Genomic DNA, 25830 nt, shown 5'->3' on the forward strand with positions numbered 1-25830 from the left:
TGGGGCCCGACTGCCCGCAGCTGACATGGCGGCCGCGGGCCCCTCCCGCGCTGGCGGGCCCGCAGCGGCCGCCCCTCCTCGGCCGGCCCGCAGCAGGGCGGCGGCGGCGGCTTCCGGCGGAGCCCTCTTGCCTTCAACAAAGATGGTGCTCCCCGCGCAGGCTCCGCGGGCGCCGCGGCGCCCTGGGTAGCTTCCCGTTCCCCTCGTGTAAGTACGGGGCGGGGGCGGCGGGCGCTCCTCGCACACTGCTCGCTCGCTCGGCCGGGCGCTGCCGACGGCCCCGCTCGGCGTGGCTCGTCCCGTCCCGTCCCATCCCGCCCCAGCCGCCGCCGAGGGGGAAGCGGGAGAGCGGTGCCCAGGAGCCGTTCGGCGGCGCCCCCAGCGCTGCGGAGCCGGGGCAGGGGCCGGGCTTCCGCGGGGGGGCTGGGCCGGGGCGGCGGGGCCGCCTCTGCTGCCGCAGCCCTGCCCGGAGGGAGGCCGTGAGGGGAGGAAGGTCGGGGGTTGGAGCTGCCTGCGGGGGCTCGGGCCGGGGTGCGGGCAGCTGGCTCCTGGCTGTTACAGGAGCAGCAGTTGCCAGACCTCGGCAGGGAAGACGTTAAAAGCAAAACTTGCTTTTTTTTGGCGGGGGAGGGTGGTGGTAGGATTTTTAACCCGTAGGCTTGCTGTGAATAGCTAGAATCACTCATGGCTTAGGCAGGTGAGCGCAGCTGGTGTTCCGGAAAAGGGTGAAATGTTTCTAACAAAAAAATGAGTGAATGTGCCTTTTTTAGCGTCAGAAGGGGTCTTATCAAAAGTTTTATCCCCGTTCATGGACAGTTCCTCTGTCAGATGCAGAAAAATGCGAACCTGCTTGTGTTGGTGTGGTGATGAGTCAAGGACTGTGCTCATTCAGCAGGATGTGGGCTGTTTCTTAAAATTTGGCTTTATAATAGAAATGATCCATTTTCAGAAGTATCTGGGGGAGGTTTGAGCCATGTCATCTTTTGGGTAAATGGACATCTCATATTTTTCATTTTCTGCAAAATTACTAAACGAAATCCAATTCAGAGCTTACTTTGGATCCCTAGATATAGACTGTGATTAAAATGAATTTAAGTTTGTTCTATGTTACACTAAACTCTGCCCCAACACTGTTGCACACCAAAATCCTGATATATTTCCATATCTAGATGCTCAGTTTCTAACTCAGATATTTCCTTCTCACAGTAAACACACACAAAGAAATACTTAATCTTTTAAAAGACCTTAGAAATCAGTATGCCCCATCCTGGAAGTTTACCAGGTCAGTGCCAGGACTTTAAACCCCCAGTCGTGTGCATTCTGCAATCAGCAAGCCAAAGGCCTTTTTCAGCAGAAATTTCCCCTTCAGATTCCTAGCTTGATAGGCATTTTCCATTGCCCAAAGGTGCAAACTGAGATGGTTTGTAAGAGCTTTATTTTTGAAAAGTGTTGGCTGCTTTGGTTGTGAAGAAGAGGAACTCATCAAGTGCTGTACAGTGACTGGAGAACTCAATGTTCCTCATCCAGCATGTGAGGAGGCTCCTGAACGGGGAGTCTTGGGGCCCATTCAGAATGTGAAACACAAAAATTTTGTAGTATCTGAAACAGTTTTCTGCCTGGGTTATGACACCCTCAGAGGTGCTGCTGGATGCCTATATTGAACTCTGCAAGTGCTTAATGAGCTCAGGGGTGTTCTCCTAGAAGGAAGAAGTGGTAGGATTTCCTGCCTGAATTTTGCTTTAGTTCAGAGATTGCTTCGTGCAGTGTAAAGGTACTATGCGTTGGAGACCAGAATCTTCAGCTTCACCTCTCCAAAATTAGCATCCTAACATCAAGTGGGAAAATCCAGTTCTCCTTCTTGCCTGCTCTTTTTCCATCTCTTTGCTTGCACTACTGTCTCAGTCCATGATGGAGCTTGACGTTTGAACTATGCGTAGCAAACTAGCATTTCTTAGGGCTGTGGGCTGGCATAACAGTTGTTTGATTCCCACGTGATCCCTAGACAGAAGGTAAGCACCTTGAAATTCACTTCAGTAGATGAGAAGTGCTCTGGATAACCCAGGAAAGATGGAGTCCTCCAGGAAGCTGCTTCCCAGCCGCGCTTTTGGCACTTGATGGAAACGTTTTTGGAAAGTAGCTTTGTCAGAGGATGTCACAGGGTTTTCCAGTCTCTCTCTCATGGCACTGTGCTCTTGCATTCTGTCCCAGGTGCCATTTACATGCCGATATGTTCTGTTGGTCACCTGCCCTAGATTTTAACAACCAGCCCAATGAAACAATCTTTGATGGAGCCCTGGGAGTCAGGCACCTGTGATGATAAAAAGACTCCATCAGCTTTCATGCGAAAGCTTTGAAAATTCCTCAAGCTGAATGAAGTAGAGTTTCTGCAAGGTCTAGCAGTTCAAACAGCAGTGTCTAGTTTAATTATGAGAAACCCTCTTGGTAATCACACTTAACACCTGCTGCCGTTTTTGACTTCATTACTTAGTAATGAGGAAGTATTTAATTGTGTTGTTCTGTCATTTTCCTTTTCCAGTGCCATTAATGGGCCCAGGGATATATTTGTCATTAAGGACTAGACTAGACTGGACACTTTGATTGGTTCATAGCTCTGGCATGGACTGCTGACTTGATCTTGGGTGAGCTGCTTGGTCTCTCTGGACCTTGACTAGTCTTTTGCAGAGTGGCTATAAAATGCATCTTTTTCAGCTTTTGTCTAGTCAGAGTGTTAGTCAAGTGAGTTGGAAGCTGGCAGAGGGCATCTGACCACTTCCTGTGAACACATTAGAAGAGAGGAAGAAGAGCTACTTAAGTTAAGGAGCAGTTTTGGCAGAACAAGTGCCTATATATAGAAGGTGTATAAATTTGAGATGGAAACTCAAGTTTCTTCTCATCAGACCAGTAGAGTTCCAGAGCAGTCTTCCAGGATGATTCAAGGGTGAGAACGACCTGGTCGTAAGGTATGTTTCTACTGCTCCTAAACTTCAAGTGCATCGCATAGGTCAAAGCTACCTGCTGATTCTGTCCCTGCTGCTGCCTGGCTGTGATGCATCTACCAGTCCTGCTGCTGCTTTTGTAATTGTATCAGTGGTCAGGTGTGACGTCTCTTTAATTTTGGGGGGTTAGTGTCTCTTAAGGATTGGCAAATGCTCTAGCTGCCTTTAGTATGGACCTTAACCAGTTAATAAGCAGGATTACTTGGCACGGGTTTCACTGCAGCAAAGGACTGGTCTTTGCAATGCCAAATGTTCTATTCCTGTCTAGTATTTCCCAGAAATTGCATCATTTCACCTTGTGAGACAGTGAAATCTGAGTGGCAAGAAGATGATGGGGATCATTAGTAGTTTTGCCAGGTTGATGATTCTGAGTTTGGAGTTTTTTTCTAAAGGTTGGCAGGTGTCAAACATCACTTTTGGATGTTCAAATATCACTTCTGGATGTTAAAGGTTGAAGTATTTTAATCTTCACACATTTCCTTACTCCTTTTCACACACTCTAGGTTGCCAGATGGATGCCAGAGACAAGCAGCTTTTACGCTCCCTGCGCCTGGAGCTCTGCACAGAGGTGCTGGTAGATGGACTTGTTATTCAGTATCTCTACCAAGAAGGGATTCTCACAGACAGTCATGTTCAAGAAATAAAAGCCCAAACCACTAGTCAGAGGAAAACCATGATGCTCCTTGATATTCTCCCCACCAGAGGACCCAGAGCTTTTGATGTGTTCTTGGATTCCTTACAGGAGTTCCCATGGGTTAAAGACAAGCTGATACTGAAGCGTAAGGAAATGACAATACAAGATCCTTCAGGTAAGGCCAGGATTGCTGTTGCTGGTATTTCGAAGCTTGTTCTCAAGCCATAATTTTAAACAGAAATTTCAAGTTATGCGTTGTGTAAACTCATGATACCAAGAAAAGGGAGCAGCCTGAATTTCCTGGAAGCCACTCAAACACCAGGAAATATTTCAAAGTTTGGGACAAGAGCAGGGCTGAGTTTCAGGAGACAAGGAGACAGTAGGAGGGGCTACCTTGGGAGAGGCTGGGATATAGGAGGACCCATAATCCATTGCCTCAAAGGGAACGGACTATAAAAAGTAGTTTTGACTGGCTGCAGAACAGTGTCTTTGCCATCCATATCCAGTTATTGTTTAGTTTATGTGTGTTTGTTTCCTGAATCATTTATATTTACAGAGTTTTTATTTGTTTACTTTTATTATGCTTTTAACGTAATTTTGACTTAATATGCTAATTTAGATTAATTTAGTTTATTATATGCACTGGAGTGCAAATATCTAGGATCATTACTTGCAAAATTACTAGCCCCTGCTTATTTTCAAACCAAACGTGGGAGCTAACTGATTATTTAGTATAATCTCTGGCTTTTTGGTATTTAAATGTACTTCTGAAACTAGTTTTCTAGACTTGATGTTTGTTCAGAAGTGATTTCTTTACCAATCTATGCATGCAATAGCTGAGCTGTTTGGAAGTCAAGACAACTGCTTAAAATGCACATTTCTTGTCCCAGAGTGTGGCAGCGTGCACTGGCTGGTAACCTCATGTTACCAGCGAGGTAGTGAAATAGTCCTCACTTGGGAACATCTTTTCCAAGCAGTCTGATTAATCTTTCTCCAAGCCCTCGCCCTCTGGTGTACCCCCATTTGAGTTTGGTCATCCATATTTTGATGCACATGACATGTCATTTTTCCAGTGTCAGTGTGCTTTGCGTGAGACTGAAAGCCTGTGAAGAAGGGTGGCTAAGACCCATTGACCATCATGTGCACCTGCGTCTCAGTTAGCTGCATGTTCAAGAACATTTTGTCAAGATCTGCTGGACAAATCTGAGATTATCTTACCTTAGTAATGGCATATCCAGACAGCTGGTCTTTCTATTGGTCTCTGTGTATGTTGCTGTGTGCGTGTTTGGAAATGAGTAAATAATTTTCAAAATTTGGGAATAAATGTCCTATGCTGCCTGCAAGTTCTCAGCATAATGCGAACCAGGGCACTGAGTGTGCTGGAAAAGGCCTTGCTCACTTGAAACAAATACTGTCATGCTGATGCTCTTTATTTGCCTTACAAATCGGCCTCTTTGTTTGATAATTGCTGCTTAAGCTGGTGAATAACCTTACAGTTCCAGAAACACACAGCCATTAAATACAGTCGGGATCATGTAGTTTGTTACTGAAAAAATTGTTACCAGTTTTTGTTTTGATTGTTTTGTGGGTTGCTTGTTCCCGCTTTTGATCACTTGTGACTAATGTGCTGGATTTCTGCATATCAGGTTCTCTGGTTTTGAGTGGGCTGACTGCACTTGATAGTCCTATTGCCAAATTTTGCGTGTAAATTAGAAAAGGCTTCCAGATTAGATCAAAGGTTAATGTTATTTTTATGGTGGCAATACAGAGTATAAGAACAGGATAAGAGGCAGAAAGCCAAGTTTGTTTTAATATTTAGGCATGTTCTTTAGAAACCAAAGAAAGAGAGCACCATCTGTGCCCTCATAAATGCTGAGTGTGGCCTGGAATGAATTGGAAACTATGGTGGCATCATCAGCGCTGATTACATGCAAGAAAATGTGGTTTGGGATAAAAAGCTTCGCTTTGCATTCTAACAACAGACTTCGAAGCTTTTGTCTTGGCAGAATACATGAACATATGCTTAGCCTTAAGCATGGAAAAAGCCATGTCCTCTAATAGAACTATAAGCATATTTAAAATTAAATGTGTTCCCTAGTGCCATGCTAGATAACTTCTGCCTTATTGGAAACTATTATTATAACTGATTATTTGTCAATGGTAATCTGTTTTAAAGAAGCCAGTTGTGGTAAAAAAAGCTTGCCACATACACACCATCCTTCTTTTAGACCTTAAAACTTTTAAAATGGAAGTATGTCCCCAGATTTTTAAAACTTTTTTTTCTTTGAATCGTATATACTATGGAAATGGAACACTTTCTGTTCACTTGCTTATGCTCAATTAAAATTCTGTTAGCTCAAGGAAAATATCCTCAGTTTTACAGACCCTTTTGCAGAACTAAGGAGTGGTAGCAAGTTGATCCTTGAAGAAAGGTTTTATTTTAATCTTTTGCTTCTCAGTGATTACATGTAGGATTTTTCGAGCCAGTAACTAAATAGACTATTAGATTATGTCTATCTGAACCTGGAAACTGGCATGTACACAGTGATTTTTTGTGTAGGCCTCTGAATTATTTTGCATTTTGTTCAAAGAGTTCAGGCTTTCTATGCTTCCTTCAGCTGAGAAGGATAGTTTGTTAAAAAAGAAATCACAACTATAATTATTTAGAAACTTCAATTTTTTTTCTTTTCCTAGTAAAAAACAAGCCCAAACCAACAAATCAAACAAACAGCAATTTCAGAAGGTCAGAAATAAAAATATTTTTGTTGATGTTGTATAAATATGATCTGGTGGACCAAGCGGCTACAAAATGGAAGCCAAAGTTTGAGATCTAGGCAAGACACTGCCACTGACTCATTGTGAGTCTTTGAGCAAATTCTTTCAAGGCAATGGATTTATTGATTCCGAAGTTGTGTAGCTCAGTGTAACATTCATGGAACAGCATGGAGTGGAACTGTAAATTGGCCCGGGATTCAACCCAGACTATGCTGTTTGGCTGCTTGCAAATAAATGAACTTTAAAATCTCTGATGTCCTGAGTCTTATTGCTGAATGTCAGTTGACTTAAAAATAATAGTTCTGTATACTGTTATCTGATGTAGTTCCGATGAACACAGAAGACCTTAATCCTGCAGAGCATGAGGAATAGTTTTTCCTTGAGAATCAGGAGGGTGATATGCAGGCAGGTAGGGCCACTTGCATCTGTGTAACTGAAGCAAAGAGACCCAAGATTTCTTCCCCTTGCTTGTTTACTTTATGCAAGGACAGCCTTTTGCCTAGGGTCCCCTTTCTCCTCTCTCCTATGGATCTGTCAGATGGCCACAGCTTTGAGGAAACCTTTTTATAAGCTAGGGAAAGTGTAGTTGTAAAACCCCAAAATCTCAAGAAGGAAGTCTAAAGTCATGTGCTTTTGGAGGTATTTATGGCTTTAATTGATTTAAAGGTGATAGGGTATCTATCTTGCTTGTATAACAACCTGTGATAAACCAGTTCACCCTGTGCAGAGTGGCATTGCAAGACTTAATCATTATAAACATCAAACACAGCACGAGTTTCTGGTTTTGAAGATCAAAACTTCTGCCGTAGTAAGAGTTAACAAAAGTAATGTGTGTCTGTTTCACTGGGAAAAGACTATTCTGGTTTTTCTGCCCTAGTTTGGATAACTTTATGCCTTTGTCAGGAACATAAATCTTCAGTATAGTCTTATAATTCCTACAAAAAACTACAGCTGTTGGCAACAGAATTCCCTTCTTTCTAGGAACAGCACACAGCAACAGTTACCCAGTATTTTTTGCACTGAATAAAAAAAATACAAGTTTTGATGGTGTTTGTTTATCAGATTGTTTTTCTAATCTCACTCCCCTTGGGAATTTCTCAGCCTAAGTATTATATTTCTCTCCATAATACATGTGCTGTAAAATAATTTACTTCTAAAAGTGTTAGTACTGCACCTCTTTGTAGTATAGATGATTTCTTCATTCCCCAGGAAATTGCAGCATACTGAGAACAAAAAAGTGAGATACGGTGTTTGCCAAAGGAATCCTGGAGCAGCTGTTGCTATCTGGCAAATGGTAGTGAATTTAGGGCAACAGAATTGCCATGGGAAAGCTGTACTCTCACAACTAGGCAGGGAATAGTTTCTAATGCATAATTTTGTTGTGGTACCTAGCCAACATTAGTGTCCTGCTAGACTTGGGTGAGGTTTTTTCATTTACACAGATTTTAGTGTGGTTGAGGTTTTTCCCTGGATGTGTGGGGAGTGTGTGTTGTTGTATAGCTATATAAAGCTTCATGTTGTGTAACACTTTGGATGAAGCATGCAAATACAAAACAAAGCAAAACATGTACTTATGCCGAGAAAGCCAGATATCCTTCCATCCCCTCCCAGCTTTCCCAAAGTCCTTTTTCCACAGCTGGGTTGTGGATTTCTAAGAATTTGGATTCAAATGCGAAAGCATTTGTATGTGGGGAATTTTAGTATCTCTTCTTACCTTTTGTTGGCTGCTTCCTGCCCTCTTTCTATCCTGCTTTTTCTCCCATTTAATGCAGTGAGGAAACAGCCTGATCTCTTGCCTTTTCCATTTGGATATCAGATAGGAAAGCAGGTGAGGAATCCCTTTTCTCTCTCTAAAATGGTGGACAGAAGATGGTAGGTTTTTTTCTTTCTTCTCTTTCCCTTCCCTCTCTTGTATAGTCCAGTGGCAGAAGGGGGAGTTTCCTCCCATGTATGTCTGAAGGAAGGGATGGGCTTAGCAGCGTTGGCCTCGCTGGGTTGACCTGGAGATGAAGAAATGCACTTGTGCCACATCCTAATGCCCGGAGGCTACAGGAAATGTTCTCTGGTTATCTGGAGCAGTTCAAAGGCATCCTCGTAGGAGAATTTCCCAATCTCTTTTCCACATTCCCATCTCCCCTGAAAATCGGGTGTTACATTTATGGCTTTGGCTGTGTTCCTGGCTTCAGCGAGACCTGTGAAGTCTGGCATTAAAGGTATGTGCACACACTCAATATTAACAGTATGCATCACAACATGGACAAGTAATTGACTTCTCTGGTTCTGTGTGTGTATTTTTAGTTTAATGTGTGTATAGATTTTCTCTCTTTTTTTATTTTTTTTCAATTTAAGGAGTATCTGCTTGCTTTCTCTTTTTGCCACATGACTAAGTACCTGGCTTTGTGCTGCTTACATCTTAGTTTTTCACTTTGAGAAGCCTGAATCTTAGGCATCAGTGTTAGGAAATGCAGTGTTTCCAGCCTCAAACAGTTTCTTTCAGGTAAGTTAATGGAAAGATAAACCCATACTTGGTGTTGTCCTCAGGAACACAAGTATGTGAGGCTAGTAATAATAATATAGATTTAATAAAACGTATAGACCTGGAAACAGGAAAGGAGGAGTGAGTTCTGGCAAGAGAGGTGTTTAGACCAGCTGTGCCCAATCAACTACTCTTAACTAGTGCCACTAAGAGGAAGCAATGGGTAACTGGTATTGAAGACTCCCTGGTGTAGGAAGTAGAGACATCCATGTGCTGACCAGACCTGATGCCTTACAAAGTTTGCTGCTTCCCCAAGGACTGGATCACAGAGGTTGCCAAGACCTGGCCAATCATCAGACTTTGCTACTCTCCCATATGGTTGTAACAATACTTCAGCAGATTAAGGATGACTATGGAGCTCGGTGATCCCATATGAAGGGATTGAGCCCAAGCAGTGTTCTCCACAAATCCATGGAGCTGGATGGGATGTATCTGAGAGAGCTGAGGGAGCCAGACTATGTATTTGAGAGGCTGTTTTCTGTCATGTTTGGTAGGCTGTGGTAAGCCAAATGCACAAAATACGGTAAAGTAACTGGGAACAGCCAGCTTGGGTATACCACAGGTAAATCAAGCTTAACCAACTTGATTCTTGCCTTCTATAATAAAACAGCTGCCTCTGTGAATGACAGCAGCAGATTTCATTTAATTGACTTCAGCAAGGCTTTCAGCACAGTCTCATAGTGTTCTTGTGGCTAGTTGGGAAGGTATGGAGTGAATGGGTGACCTTCACAGCAGTTGAAAGAAAGGTTGGACCACCAGTCTAAGAGGATCGTGGCTTCAGCTTCGATGTCCATCTAACTGGTGGCTAATTAGGAATTATGTTCCTCAGGGCTGACAGCGGGGCCAATTCTTTGTCAGAGATCTGGGTGATGGGAGGGACTTTATCTTCAGGAAGTTTGTAGGTAAATTAACTTTCTTTGCTCACTTGTCAGTTAGTGTTCCATGACTTTCTGAATGGTGCCTGAAGCTGGAACACAGGATGACTCCAAACCCTGCAGATAATTTGACACAGGAGAGTGGGACTGTGTCTCAGAAGGACGCCAGCAAGCTGGATGAATGGACCAGCAAGAACCTCATGACATTCAGGAGAAGGAAGTGTAAAGTCCTGCACCTGGGATACAAAATCCCCACAAAATCACACAAGATGGGCACTGACTGGCCAGTTGCAAATCTGGAGAAAAGAAGGTGGTTGTCTTGATAGACAACAAGTATGATGATGAAGACTAACCACACACAAGACTCCTTCAGTAAGAGCAAAGCAAGCGGGCTGAGGGAAGTGATTATTTCCCTATACTTGGTACTAGAAGGCTGTGTTTAAAATACTCTATGCCACCAGTACAAGGGAAAGATTGACAAACTAGAGTCCTGTGAAGCACCACTAAAGTGGTTAGTTTAATGTAAACTACAGGGAAAGGCTGAAACAACTGAGTTTGTTCTTGGAGGATAGAAGGCCAAGTAAACTCAGAAAAGGTGGAGTCAGACACTCCCTATGGGTGTGTTGCAAAAGGAAATGAAGTGGCAGCCACAAGTTGTCATGATGGAAAGTGTGATTGAATATAATTTTAAAAAATCACATGGCAGTTTAAGCACTGGCCACAAGAGTTTGCAGACTAAGTAGGGTTGTCCAAAGAGGATTTGGAATCTCCATCCTCAGAGACACTTAACACTCAATAGTATAAGGGCTTGAGCAACCTGATCAGACTTTTAAACTGGCCTTACTTTGAGCAGGAGGTTGGACTAGATGACCACCAAAAGTCCCTCCCAACCTAATTTTTCCTGTGATTCTGTAAGTTTGGCATCAAACTCTCTGAACTCAGTATGTGGGATTTTATTCCAAATACAACTGATGCTGACACAGGATACTTTGGATGTGTATTTGTGATGATTTGAAGTTCCGATTAGGAATGTGTTTTTTAAGTGAATGGAAGTGTTTGCATTAGATTCCTTTCAGGTGAATCTAAACTGGAAAATGGTCTCTGGGTCGTCACAGAGTCCATAGGACCAGACTAGAACCAGTCAGAAGTTAAACCTTCCAGCTCTGTGTAGTCTAAAGACCAGATACTCAGCATGGTCGGAATCAATCTATAACTCCTCTCCTATTGCTCTTTACTGCTTGCTAATACAGATGTAGCCTTCTCTGGCCAGAGAATGAGGTGGTTTTGTCCATTAATGGACCCTGCCATCTTGGAATCCTTTCTTCCCAGAAAGGATGTATTCATACATCCATATATATGTAAATGAGCATCATATCAGGGATGCTGCTGCATGCAAATAAATGCTTTTTTCCCCCTCTGATTATTTAAATATCTCTATTTCCCAGAGCTTATAGTACTGTTTCTCATCTTGGACTATGTCCATTCCAAATGGCTTACAGAGTTCAAGACCTGTAGTCTTCCGTTAGACAAAATGCCTTTATTCTGTCAATTTTTCTTCTCAACTTGCATCACAATATGATAAAATTGTGCTTGTGTTTTATATTTCCAAAAACATGCATAGATGCAATCCTCTATGATCCTTGAGATCTTTTGTTAGTTGTTGCTTACTTCCCATGATGCCTTTTCATAGTCTTAAAATCAAGGGTCAAACATGGGTAGAAGGAAAAAAGGGATTTTACTTTTGTATTTATTTTAAGGATCTTTAGGTGCACTACATCCAGGTTGAATGCACCCAAATGCACACTGCAATGCACCCCCCCCCCAAAAGATCTGGTATATCATTATAGGTTTTACTAATTAGTATATTTATCAAAGATTCTCCAATGAGAGGCTCGAATGAGCCCTCCTCTCCAAGGAACTTTCTCTTGGATGGTTCTATCTTAGTTTACAAAATGTGTTCTGGAGAGGACCTTGGTGTCTGGGGCATATTGATCTTTAACTACGAAGCTTTTTAAATGTTTAGTCTCCTAGCTTGACAAACAAGTCTAAGAATGTAGGCTAAAAACACTAAGAATACAGAAGTTGTAAAAGGTATAAAAGGGGTATGAAAGAAAAGGCAAAAAATCATCATGGCATCACCCACAGTTGGTCTTGTTTGGGACCATTGAAAAAGCTTTGTACATACAATGATAATTTTTTTTCTGGAGCAGACTGGAAACTTTCTTGTAAGGACTTGATCCTGCAGCTTGATAAAGCCACTTGTAAGCTTTAAAAAAGAAGATGCAGGTGTTAATTTTGCATTATATCACCAGTATAGGCATTCTGTCCATAATTAATGGCTCTTGTGGCCCATAGATACATGCTAATATGTGTTCCAGAGTAACTGAGAAAACTTCCTGCTTAAGATTCTGTAGACTTATTCTCATGAATTTTTTTCTTCATTAAGATTCTTCTTCAGAGCTGACCAGCTCTTCTTTTAGCACCTTCCTAATTGCCTTGTAGCATCATCTGAAAATGTTTGTTTATTTTTTGTGTTTTCATTTCATGGGGAAAATCTCATCTTTCATAAATTAAGTCTATGCATGCTATTTAACTCATGGTTAAACCAACCAAGCAGACAACACATTCACCTTAACTTATCTGGGTTGTGGAGGCTGCATAGCCTCTCAAAGTCAGTAAAAATGCTAAGTAGTGTCTCTCAGTAAAAGTCTGTCTCCAGTGAAGTCAGAGGCCAGACTCCTGTTGACCAGAGTAGGACAAAGGCCTTGCCACTGATGACTAAAATGTTCTCTCTGGTGAAAGAATGGGTGCTATGCTGTCTTCCCTGCGCTGACATGGCAGCATGACTTGTCCTTCAAAGAAAAATAACTTCCACATCTGGAACGCTATGACTGGTTTAGACTCCACGCTCCTTTTGCCTGTCAACTGAGAATATCAGCAGTGGTGCGACTTAATTCTCACCAGGAAATGTCACTTGGATGGCAAAGGTCAGGAGGTTCCTCTAGGATACAGTTAATTACTCATGGTTAATGTATCTTGAAGGCCTCCCTGCACTGCCATATGCAACTAAGTTTTCATTCCTGATTTGTTCACAATGATATATTTGTTTATGTAAAGAAGAACTAGAGCACCCAAGTATCACTCGTTACCTCCAAGTGATACGGTTCATCTTGCTACGAGATTTATTGTTTTGTATACAGGACTTTCAAATCCAATTTTTATCTGCTTGGCAACTGTCTGTGTAAACAGAAAACCAATCTTGTTGCTTCTTTTTCCCATTAGACTGTTGTTCCAGTATACTGTCAGATTTTCTCTTTTTCTTCTTGCTCTTACTTTTCCTGTGAATAAATTTGTTGATGCTAATTAATGTCCCTTGTACCCCTCAGATACACACTAACATACGCTCCAGAGTAACTGAAAAAACTCGGAACTGAGTAATTCATCCTTGCAAATGAAAAAACCTCATATATTGATGTATTGGCAAAGAATTGCACATGTGTTTTGACGATCTCCACTGCTGCAAACTGAAGTGAAGCTTCGGCATTTCTTCCAATTTACATCTAGAGAGGGAGCCAATTTGATTTATGCTATAGGGTTTGTGTGTGCAGGAAATAAGCATTAATGCATTGGATCAAGGTAAATAAATCAATATTAGTGCACCACTTCTTCTGTCAGCCTTCTTAATCTTACTGTTTCATCACCTTGTCTGAGATCTAAAAAAGTATTCATAGTTAACCCAAGCTCGCTCAACCCTTCTCCTGTCAAGGTCAAGGGTAAGTTCCACTTGGCTTTAAAGAGGGCGATTTTAGTCCTGTGCAGATGCTTTGAAAAGTCTTAGCTTTCGTTTGTAGTTAACAATATGTTGAGTTTTTTAACAAACAGCCTGTTCCAGTTTTTGGATCTTTCTAATAATATATGTGGTAGGATTGAGTAAAAGGACGTACAGGGCTGACTAAGCCCCTTTCCAGCCCTGGGGATCTCTGTCTGGCTCTGGTGGCAGGTAGTCTCTCTCCATGGGCAGGTGGTGCTGCCTTTAACAGGGGCGTAGGAATCCTGAGCAAAGTAACTGTTGAGAAAGAAAAGCTGGAATGAAAAGAAAAGCCAGTACTTTCTAGTACTTCTATGTGAAGAAAGTATTTATTTAAATGTGATTTTATTCATTGTAGGCAATGGCTTTGTTTGCTCAGCTTTTTAAACTGGCGTGTTCTTTATTCATACTCCTCTTCCATTTAATTAAAAAGTCATTTATTTCTCTGTGATCCAGTTCTGCTACATCCCACATAAGATTAGTTTAATCTTCATATTCTTGAACAGTGATTGCTGCAGTTAGGGTTGCAAAACACTCTTCTCATCCCCTTGGTTCATGTACTCATGGTGGATCTGATGAGTATATCTGCAAAGTGCTTGTTTTAAAAGCAAATTCAGGTTAATTCTGGCTAGAAATGCTAGCCAGCTGTTTGCAGTAGAAATGAACTCAGGATTCTCGGGGCATTCCTTGCAGGCACCTGGATCCTAAATGGGGGGCCTTAAATCTTTCCCCACTAAGCTGCTGGTAGTGCCTTCAGCCAGGTGCCCAGGCAATGCAGCTCTTGCCGTCGGAGCTCCCCGGACACTTCAAAGGCTGCTCTGGATAGGTCCCAGGCTGCCTCTGAGCCATGCCAAGCAGTGCAACACCTCGCTCATCACTGCTATTGGGACACACGGCCAGGCCTTTCTCCAGCAATTTCACCCACGGTGCCGAATCCCGTGGGCGTTTGCAGCACACACCTGTCAGACAGGGCTGTGTCCCTGCCAGCTGCTGGCAGTGAGGTGCAGCTCTTCACATGGAATAGTGTAATGTTCATATGACCCCATAGTGTAACAGGTAGGATACCTTCTTTGGCTTAGTGTCTTAGACACTTCCCTAATAAGCTCATCTATGGTTTATATAAGCAGTGCTCCCTCACCTGTGTTTCTAAATACTTGGTGGAGGCCTAGCTCCAAGAGAGAGCTCATACATTGAAGTTTGAGTAGAACAAAGTCCTTTCCAGTAGTTGAAAGAACAACTTCTGAGTCCTAGAAAGAGACAGGGCTTGAGTTCCTCTCCTTGTTTCACCTGGGCTAATTGAGGCAGCTTCTTAGTTGATGTGCTGGCCTTTGTGAATCCCCTTCTTAATGCCCATAAGTTTCCCCAGAGACTGTGCGTGGATTTCAGAAAAATAATTTGGACCTGTTCTGGGATAAGGGGATTGACGATAAACCTGTGTCTCTCCTTGCACCCGAATGGAATAGATTTGACCCTGTAACTCAGAGTCTTGTTTTCATTTATCATTGTTTATGTTTCATTTATCCTAGTTCTCATAAATAGCAGTATTAAATGGATCTTTAAGTTATTCAACTAAGTGCAACACTCTTTTCCTATGCAGAGGATAGATACATACAGTTCACTTGTCTCTTTAAAGTTGTTCCTTATGTTAGGGGTTGTTCAGCTTCCAGTATGACCAAGGGGTGAAATACAGAAGAAGAAAGGAGTAATACCTGTTTAGCACCAATGGCTATTGTTTATTAAAAGACTGTTACCATGCTTCTGTTTAGATAAGATAAAGTTGTCCAGCTCCTGGCCTGGCACTGCATTGATCAGATACCTTGCACAAGACAAAGTCCTGAGAGGAGCTCCTCAGTCTCCAGAAGGCAAAAGTCATCTTGCATGCTGACCATATTCCAATTAGTGGAAGCATGTGCATTGCTAAAATTTAATTGGAATAGCTAGTTTTAGAGGTCTGAGTTAATATATTTTTATTGTCAAACTCAACCTGCAAACATTTGTTTGTGTGACTGTATACTTGTTAACATGCTCATTGGCCTCAGTTGGATTACTTGCTCCAAGTTTACTTTAATTATCCACAGGATTGGACTATAACGTATATATAAACAGAGTCTGTAGGAGTGAAACCAACTGTGTTTCCACTGAAGGAAGCCCAGGGAGTCCAGGGCGATACTGCATGGTTGTATGTGTCTTGTTTGGGTTCTGTTAGCATTTTTCTTTTGTTTTGCAATTTTCCACCTACAGTAGTGTAAAGAATAAACATCAAATGTTTAGAGAAAAAGCGTGGTGCCTTTCTATTCAGACTAATATCATGAATAATTGGAGTGTAAACTTGCTTCGGTCCTGTGCCGGCTAGCACGATGTCCCAGGCACCGAGCAATCTTCTGCCTGCCCCGAGCGGGGACGGATGGAGTCCAATTGCGGCACGCAGAGGAACGGGCGAATCCCCAGCTCGGGTTCGCCTTGCGCCCCGATGGCCAGCGTGTGCGAAGGAGGTAGGATAAAGCGGAGGGACTCTCCTTCGTGGGAAAGGGGTTTATTCCAGGGTAAGAATCCACGGAGAGAGACAAGCCACATGCCTGGCGGGACGGTTTTGTACCCCAACAAGCAGGTGTGGAAAACACACAGTAACCAATGATACTTTAACCAGGGGGTGTGACAGGGAGGGGAGAAGGGGTAGCCGGGGAGGAGTAACAGAGACCAATTAGCTGCCAAAGAACCTAGAGAAGAACCTAGATCACTCTGGAAGAGCAGGCAGATGTGAGAAATATGGGGAAGGGAAGGTTGAGGCTAAAAGGTAAGGTACGGTATGGATCGCAGCTTTTGGGGTGCTCCCTGTAATTTCAGCAGTCTTGGGCTGTGGAAGGATGAAACTGGTGGACTCTGGTCCCCTGGTCCGGCTGAACCTGGCTTTGGCCATGGCTCACTGCAACATAAACTCTGCTGTTCACTTGAGTGTCATGTTCCAGCCTGCTGCATGACAAGGTGTTTTCCTGGTAATGCTGATCAGAGGCATTCCTAGTGTGATTAAATGTCCACTGCAGTGTTCATTTTGCCATTGGTATGTGCACCCTTTTAGAAAATTCTTGGCATACCAGACTCTGGTTTAGAGGATTTCTCCCTGTTTGTTGTTTGGGTTTTTGTTGTTTTTTTTTTTTTTTTCCACAAAGCCAGATATGAAGGGAACTGTGATTTACTACCTTGAACTTATGATTTAACAGCTTTCGCTTTCACTGCTCAGTAGCTCGTGCACTTGGTAAAATTCCTCCTGTATCAGAGTATTTTTGTTGTCTGATTAAAAAGGCATTGTGCTGGGGTTTCCTCCTCTTGTTCTGTATGCACAAATATATTGCTTCTTCCCATTCAAAAGTTATTTGACAAGTGCTGAAATCACTTAGGGACTTTAAGAAAAACAATCTTGATTATTATAGCAAAAGTAATCTCATGACATTCTCTGTAAGTCTTCTGTAATTACCTGTAAATGGTAATTTGGAAAGGCAGAACTAGCTTTTTGCTTTTGTGTATAAGCCTTCTACATTGGTCTTAGATTATGTGTATCTATTAGTGTCTAGCCCTCCTAACAGTGTCCCCCAAGACAAAGTACTACATCTTGGTTTTTCAACTTTAGCATTAAATGTGATCAGATATTGGGTAACTTTTGTCTGTAAAGCTTCACAACTCTAAGTTAAAGAATTATATAGAATTTCCATGTCTTGATACCACTTTCATGCCAACTGATTCCTCCTGGTAGGGTTATGAATTACTTGTGCAATCATAATTCCTAGTGCTTCTTGTACTAAATAATATGCTGTCTACTTAAAATTGCAAACCCTCCCATTTATGTACAGACAAACACTATTTTTTGTGTGTTGTCCTTAACTTGTAGGGTCATTCTGGGAGATTTGTCATCATGTCAGCAACACTGTCTGGGATATATGTATCCAGACAAGCCTAGAGCTCTTCAGACTTCCTCACTGTCTTGCATTACTGCCTGTGGGTTAATTATGAACTCTTTCCACACGTGGCTGGAAAATACCTGAATTGGGGAATCTAATAACTTTAATTAATTAATTAATCCTGGAGCATCAAAGCAGGCACAGAGTCCCAAAGCATGCCTATTCTTGGTGGGGAGAGGGAAGTGGAAAGAGATTCTGTACTTCCAGGCATTAATTACCCTTCTGATTTGGCACCAGCTAACATTTGTACACCTCTAGGGTATACACTGATAAACAAAATCCTGTTCTTCTCTTCTGTGCTGTAAATGTAGCTTTTCGCTTTTATTATTGCTCAGTTCCTGTTGACTCTACAAACTGTTGCCACAACCCTTTTTCTTCCCATAGAGCTATCACTATTGAGTTACTCAGACTCCTAATTTAATCTTGTGCATCAAGAAAAGCATTTATATTATCATGTTAAAAATAAAGAGCTACTCTCTGAATAGGTTAGGTCCTGTGCTTTATTGAGTAAACTAATGTGGGAGCAGGGTGTAAAATCCTATACCCCTTACGTGAACACCCAATTCTTAAGAGCCCCCTTTCTCCTTATCTTGTTCCAGTCATGCCTGTGCCACAACTTTTGAGCTTTTTCCCCATTATGGATAAAATTTTCCTTCTCAGTTTACTATTTTCATGTTCATAACCGTTTTACATATCAGTCAACATTATAATGTATAGTTGATTTAATTCTGGCATGCAAAGGACATTGGTCATACATATCAGAGAAAAGCTCAATATAAGTTCTGTGAACAAAATGAGTGTTGTTGTATTGCATCTTTAAAGATCTAAAAGCAAAGTTATTAATTGGATCTTTCTCTAGGATTGCATGTTCTGCCTTCATAAGGATGTTTGGAGAGAGTACATTATTACTTCATGTGCTTTCTTATCAGCTTCTGAGTCCAGTGGTATCACAAAGTTAAAAAAAAAGTCATTGGCACATAGAGTATATAAAGTATGAGAACTGTCTGCTTTGCCTCACCATGGGGAACTGCTGCAAGTTATTTACATGCTTATTAGGAAATGACATTGAAATGTGATACTGTGTTTCAGTTTTTGGATATAACTTCTTCCTTGTGTGAAAAATTGTCAACACCAAAATGACCCTGAAGTAACCTTCTACAAAAGCATTCATCTTTCTTTTGCTTGTGGAGATGATCTTTTATCTTTTCCAGGATGTTATATATCAGATACAAATTCTAATGTACAGTTACAGTTACTGCTTTTTCCTTAAATCTTTGCAGCTGTGTAGCAGATACCCACTGATTCCTGACCACAGCTGATGGGCTTACTCCCCATACTATGCATTCTAGATTTCCTCATCTTGGTTTTAAAAAAAAGGCTTTCTCAAGATCGAATCCTAATCCTATCCTGTCCTGTCTTGTCCTGTGCTGTCCTATCCTTGTATAAGCTGCATTACAAACTTACCAGTGTTTTTTGCCTTGTCTTGGAGCTGTGGGGATGTATAAGGCTTTGATGATTTTTTTCCCACCTGTGGGATCTATTACATTATTAGTATTGTTCCTTCCCCTTTAGCAGACTTGCAGTTGCTCAGAAAACTTCCTTAACCTTTCAGGTCTTAGCTGTAAAAAGAGAGATGCCTAAGGTTTTGTTCACATTTCTGTAATGGAACCACTGGGATGAGAGACAGTGAAAGGACAGCCATGCTGGGTGTCTTGCTTAACATACCCATGGTGTCAAGGAGCCTTTTGTTAACCTTTGCCAGGCTCTGTCAAGCTGAATATCCACAGCATTCCATGAGGAGGAAGCTTGACTGGGGGAATCCTAACAGTGTGACAGGACCTCTTTCCACTCCATTTTAATGTCCTGTCTCCACAGAGAGAAAAATGGCATCAGAGATGCCTTGTTTGAAACTCCCCTTTGGCCCTCTGTTTTTACATTTTTTGAACACCTTGACCCTCAAGCCTCTCTTTTACCTTGGTAGTCATATGCAGTAATTTTTTTGGTTTTCCCACATCTAGTCCTCTGGTGCCTGTCCCAGGTAGGAAATCCAGTCAGGACTAGGAAAGAATAAACTGAGAGTGAGCATTTAATCCCAGTGTTTTCAGTGACTGCCTTTTTAGGCATAGGTTTTACTACTCAGTTCAATTTTTTCATTTGACTGGAGGTAGCTAATAAAAATTCTGTCTTTTAACCCCACAGCCATAACTATTTTCATGCAAAGTGATAATACAACACATATGTGAACAAAGTACATATGCCATGTCTGGAACACCAAAATTAATTACCTCAGATATAGAGGCAGAGGACAATCCCTCAAAACAGGTATGATTTAGGATTAAGATACGGGAAATGTGCTATTACAAGTTTTCCCCAACCATTTCAGATTTATAAAATAAATACTGGCATCTGCACCTAAATGCCGGAGAGCATGTAGCAATTTGATAGAACTGCAACCAATTCTACACTTGTTTTTGCTTACAGGTTATGAGGAAGTGATGAGAGGTGTTCTCAGCTTTGAGTGGGTTACCCTACTTTGGTAGATTGAATTTAGAATGTATATACATACCTAAGTAGTTTATTTCCTATAGAAAAGGAATATATTTTAGTGACTGAAATTAGGTTGTTCAAGAGAATTGATGCTTCTGGCAGACCACGATCCTCTTACCTTGTGGTGTACTGAGGCTGGCTGGTGAACCTTAGACCATGGGAAGAAAACCAGCTGAATCTGTTGCTGTGCCTGGTGTTTTCTAATGGGGAAATCTGCATTAAGTGAATGATATTTAGTACTGAAGAAGGGTAAATGGCTTGTCTTTAGAATTGTTTTACATCACTTACTTTTTTCCCTCTGTACAAGTTGGGTGTGTTTTGCCTTAGGCAGCACCCCAGTGAGCATAGTCTTCTCAGAAAAGTGTCTTTCACTTGAATGAGCAGTACATAGCAGCTGGAGCTTTGCCCCAGCACAGAAAGTGTGTGTCTGCTACATTTATACTGTAAAATGCACCAGAATTTAATTTCAGGGTAGTTTTTCCTCATGACTAAATCCAGAGGAAAAGCTGAAGTTTGCTTCTTGTCTGCAGCTGTTTTGTACAGTTTCAATTAATCTTCAAAGCTCAATAATTTGTGTAGTTTCATTACAAAGTCTTGAAATGGAACTTTAAAGGATCATTCTTACTTGAAGATAAAGCCAGTCATAACTCTTCTGCAAGCTGAAGATTTAAGTTTTGGGTTGTTTTTATTGTTGTTTTTTTTACTGAACACAAATGAACCATTTCAAAGGAAGATTAAGGAAAAAGTGCTCTTGATGTACAAAGTCCTGTCCATTCTGTGTTTTCTCATCATGTTTCTTAGTAGTTCTTATTTTCTCTTTGACCATGAGAAATATGAACCACAGGTAGAAGATACCTTTTTATCAAAGTTTTTTTGGTAAACGAACACGTTTCTCTGAATTAGGCAAGGCTGTCTTTTTGTCACTCCTTTGTTTTTCCACAATATGTTTTCTGCTTTTGTTCTTACTGTGGTGGAAAAGTTAAATTGTAATTTGTAAAGGAAAATAGGAAGGACCTTTGGATGGTGACATGAAAAATCTTTTAATTTGCTAATAATTTATTTAAATTGTTGTAAAGAACCTTGCCTATGAAGTAGAAGTCACTGCAGCACCTGCTGGCTTTTATTATATGCATCTTAAGATGAAGGTGCTAGTTTTCAGGTCTACTCTGTGGCCTGCCCTAAGGAATATGCAGGGGAAATCTGAACTTCAGACCAGTTAATGTTAGGTACCATCTCAGAGTAGAAATATCCCATATTCCCACCAGGCACTGGGACTAGAGGAACATACCTCTCAGGCATCTTAAAGGCTAGCAATGATATATTTTTTTTATTAAGTACATAAATAAAAAACTTGAAAGCTTTGATCCTAAGCACTTTACTGTTACGCTTTGAAGCTTTTACAGTAGTAAGTGTTTAAAACTCATAAATGGAAATACAGCTGACTGCTACAACACTGAAGATCCTTAGGACCCAGGGGCCCTGAAGCATGATGTTTCAGAGGATGCACTTTCCAAAGATTTGAATTTTTCTTGCAAAGCACCTCTTGCTGCTGGAGAAGAGTTTTAACACCAGGGTGAACCCAGGTATTCATAACTTACCATGGAATCTTTGTTAACTACAGCACAGGTTTTTTAGGCTTTCATAAGATTGTGATCAACACCTTGTATTGCATTTGGAAGAGAAGAGGAAACTAGTGTGAAATGCACATTGTCCTTCAGCTGAGCTCATGGTTTCACTAGCTGTGTAAACCTCCACTTTATTTAGTCAACTTGCTTTGATTTGTGTGTAAGATACTGCACATAATCTAAAGTTTTTGTCTTTTCCCCTTCCCCTGGGACTGAGATAAGATTTGCAGCTGGTAATGTCTGGTGTGTTGTTATGTTCTGTCTTGAACTGGCTACTAAAAATGACAGTGCATAATTGACTTTTCAGCAATAGTTGCTCTTTTAAAGGGTTTCATTTTCAACAAGCATCATTTCTGCTTGATGCTATTTTTTCAGAATTTCTGATCCAACTGATTTATGAGGCTCGAGCTTCCCAAACTAATCTGTAGTTTATGCGGGTCTTAGTATTTGTCCAGGATACACTGACTATCCATAAAAATTGTTTGAAAAAGGAATTTCCTCTTTTAAGTCAGCAGCAAAAAATTATGTAAAAAAAGTTAATTAGTTGCTCTGTTCCCACGGGTGGCTGAGATGGTTTGCAGTCACACATGCCATCTTATTGTTCTCCTCCTAAAAAATGTTTCCAAAAAAAATGGGGTTTAAATGATTGTTTACATGACAGTTGTGCCTGCAGAAGAGAGATTTAAATGGGGAATTCTGGTTTCAATCTGGACCGTGACTAAACTTCGTCTGGATGCCAAACCAGGATCCCAAAAATCTGCTCTCTCCTGAGGCCATGCTTAAGACCAGGTGCCTTTCTGCCTGGCATGTCCTGAAGGGGTATCTGGAGCATGCCAACCACAGCTGCAGGCATGGCACAGGGGGTGATGCATGGTTTTAGTTTCTAATGCTTGAGGGTTAACATTTTCAAGTCTTCTCTGCCTTTCCTCTTCATGGAGAACGTAGGGCTTTTTCTTCATGACAACCAAGGGCAGCATGTTTGGCAAAAGGATGCCAGGAGCTGGGCATTTAGACAGAACAACCAAAAGTGTTGCTCCTGTGGAGAAAGAGCTGTTGGTGCTGGGTCAGCAGCGAAGGTGAGGGTGGGATATGGACACCACATTGTGGAGCCTGTTAGCTCCCTCTTCAGACTGCAGTCTTGCTGCCCCAGTTGGCTTGTTCCACTCACCCCTTCCTTGACACGCAGATCTCCATTTGTTTGTGGTAACTGAGCAGGATTTGTATTCTTTAAAGGACACTTCGGTAGCTCTGTGCATTCCTACTTCTTGACTCTCTCACCCAGGCTTAACAGTGCCTTTTTACATCCTGTCTTGCAGGTCACAAGCCATCCCCTGACATGCTGTTGTTGTGTCTGGACCCCCCCGTGTGGTCTCATCTACATTTTGGTTTATGTTTTGGCCTGATCCAGTGTGCTTACCCAAATGCTGTACATTTCAGACTTCCAAAGACTGATTCTGTCACAGTCTGAGGGCAGTAAGCACCCTTCTCCTTTAAGACTGATGAATTTAGTCCCTGGCCTTATAATCACTGTATATGGTCTTGCCAAAGACTGCCTCCTCAAGCATCAAAAAACTACCCTAAGAGCCTTTTGCTTACATTTTCAGTAAATGGCATTTTCAAGCCTCTCCCAGATGTGCCATCCGTCCAAATATCGAGCTAGTTAGTTTAAAGTGTCTTGAGAAATATGAAAGAATCTGTGGATTACTGAGTTATGAATAAAACTTCACTCATGAAAAATTCCTTCCCTGCCTTCTTAGGCTTAACAGTTGCATATTAATTGTGGATCTTAAGAAACCTTGTTTTGGTATTTAAAACAAAAAAGAAAACAGAAAGAAAAATTGCTTTGTGTGTTGGTGCCCCCTCGGTATTAGTTTGAAGCTGTGTTGGTGCAGGACATAACCCAGCAGAGCATTGACTGAGTGGGAGGTTGTTTTCTTTAATCATTTACGTTTGCTGCCTTTTCACTCTCACTATATATTCCCTTTTTAATGGATTTTAAAGATCATTCTGAGTAGCATGCCAAGGTGTTGAAACAACTCCCTTGGCCTGTTCCACCAGTGACTGCTGTGTATTTCTAACCTATATTTATAGCTTTGATTTTCTGTATCCTGCCGATGTCTGACTGAGGCATGCATCTGAGCCTTGCTGTCTCCATTCATTTCTGTCATCCTTTCAAGTACTGTGCACCTCCTTTTCACTTGTAACCTTACTGAATCATCATGGAAAGCTGTATTCTGTGTCTATGTGAATGTATATATATATATACACACACATATATCTGTGTGTCGGTATATATATACACGCACATGTATATAGAGAGTATATATACTGTAAGTAATGAAGTGGCTACTGTTGGCCACAGTGTGCCTGCATTTTTCTTGAACTGGTGTTCTCATAATGCCCAGGGCTTTTAAATTACCCACTTTTCTTTGGGGATTATCAGTAGTCCCATTTCAGGTGGGTGCTCTGATTGAGCCTTGAATGCATATTATTTGGCTGTCGTTAGCCTGGTCACAAGGCTCCTGTCCTGAAATAATTTTCCCTTTACACCAAACTGTCAGTTTTATCTGTGTGCTTGTTTGGTTTTTTTGTGTTGCAATCCACTGAATGGTGCCTGAACCAGGAAAGCAGAATGATTTGGGAATTTTATTCCCAGTTCTAATGCTGATTTAAAGTGTCGCCTTGGGCAAGTGACTGCTGGTCTGCTTTCTCTTACATTCACTGGAGGCAGTGATATTCATTTATGCATCTCCTGGAGCTGCATAGCTGTGGTATGAATGCACAGGGTGGGTGGACCCACAGGACCTGTGGTAGCTAGCTAGAGTAGGTATCGTGGAGTACTTTTAATCACTTTCCATATATTTTTATTGTCCCCCTCCCAGACCAGATGGATTTGAAATTTATAGTTCTGAGAAACTGGATTCCTTTGCTCATACTGTATGGCTTTTTTTTTTTTTTTCTTGTATTTAATGCAGTATCTAATTTAATAAAGGATACAATCAGCTGGTCTGTGCACATAGGAAAGTGACAGAAGGCAGAGGCTTCTGGGGGGGGGGTGGGGGGCAGGCATGTGAGCCAGCTTTAGGAGAGAGAAAGAATGAGGCAGCTGTAAAATAAAAGATATTTAAGCAGTTAACATACAATGCCATCATAGACAAAATGAATAGTTTCCTCTCTTTCTTCATCGTGCTACAATGTGATGATGTTTCGGACCTCATTACTTCTTTACTTCAATGGAGGTTTAATGCTTTATGACAGGTGACAGGTTTGATGACATCTGGTTTCCTCAGATTAAAAAAAAAAAAAAGAAAATCCACCTGCCTCTCATTTGGGGCCTGCAAAGGGTTAAGGACTTTGAATGCAGACATATATGTATTGATATTATGTACTTTGTAATAGAAAACAGAACTTTCCAGGTCAAATATCAATAACATTCTATAAGCCTTTCTAGGAAAATATAATTAAAACCATTCAAAGCTGTTTCCCATAACTGAATTTACTGTGTTTTATTGATTTCAGTCCCACATCTACAGTGGGATATTATTATTGACTTTTAGAGCTCTGCTTATTTTAAAAATAAAGAAAACACAAAATCAGGTGTTTGTATTCCTTTTATTAGAAATCTTGCCGTCCTTTTATTTCTGAAGCAGGGATCATATTGAATTGTTTGAACAAGAAAATGGTGGGGTAGGCCTTCAGCTGGTTTAAATTGTCACAGTCCCACTGAAAGCAGCTAAACAAGTGGGCCATCAACTGAGAATCTGTCCACATTCTGCATTTAAGCCATTTATTCCTTTGCACCCAAGGCTATCAGTTACAGCACTATCTCTAGCTTTATTGTCAAGCTTTATTGACTTGTATTCATATTCTATACAGTGAGTAGGATTTAGAGTAGGAAGCCACTAAATTGCTTAAATATTTCAGACAGAATGAATTTGCTTTTCTAATTCTGTCACTCCCTTTCCTCAAAGCAAATATTTTGTCATTTCATCCACATTTAAATCGGGAGTATATTTCTCCAAGCATATTATTTTTAAAATAAATATATTTTGTGTATTTGGTAAGTTCTTAAAACCTACTT

General features: G+C 41.3%; 1 protein-coding gene across 3 annotated transcripts in view; it reads left to right on the forward strand.

Annotated features, from left to right (window-relative positions):
• Positions 1 to 76: 76 nt before the first annotated feature.
• CRADD (CASP2 and RIPK1 domain containing adaptor with death domain) overlaps positions 77 to 25830 on the forward strand; it is a 77042-nt gene continuing 51288 nt past the window's right edge. The window contains exons 1-2 of one of the 3 annotated variants that reach the window (XM_042025521.1): positions 77 to 207; positions 3500 to 3805. In XM_042025521.1, coding sequence (XP_041881455.1) covers positions 3508 to 3805 — 298 coding nt within the window. In that variant the 5' untranslated portion in view covers positions 77 to 207; positions 3500 to 3507. Of the gene's footprint in view, positions 208 to 542; positions 698 to 2941; positions 2961 to 3499; positions 3806 to 25830 lie in introns of those variants that run through there. The other 2 variants (XM_042025530.1, XM_042025538.1) reach the window with 2 other exon arrangements.

Source organism: Corvus kubaryi, unplaced genomic scaffold, assembly GCF_017639235.1.
Source record: "Corvus kubaryi isolate FWS band 111438036 unplaced genomic scaffold, C.kubaryi_AGA036_p1.0 129, whole genome shotgun sequence".
NCBI classification, from domain to species: Eukaryota; Metazoa; Chordata; class Aves; order Passeriformes; family Corvidae; genus Corvus; species Corvus kubaryi.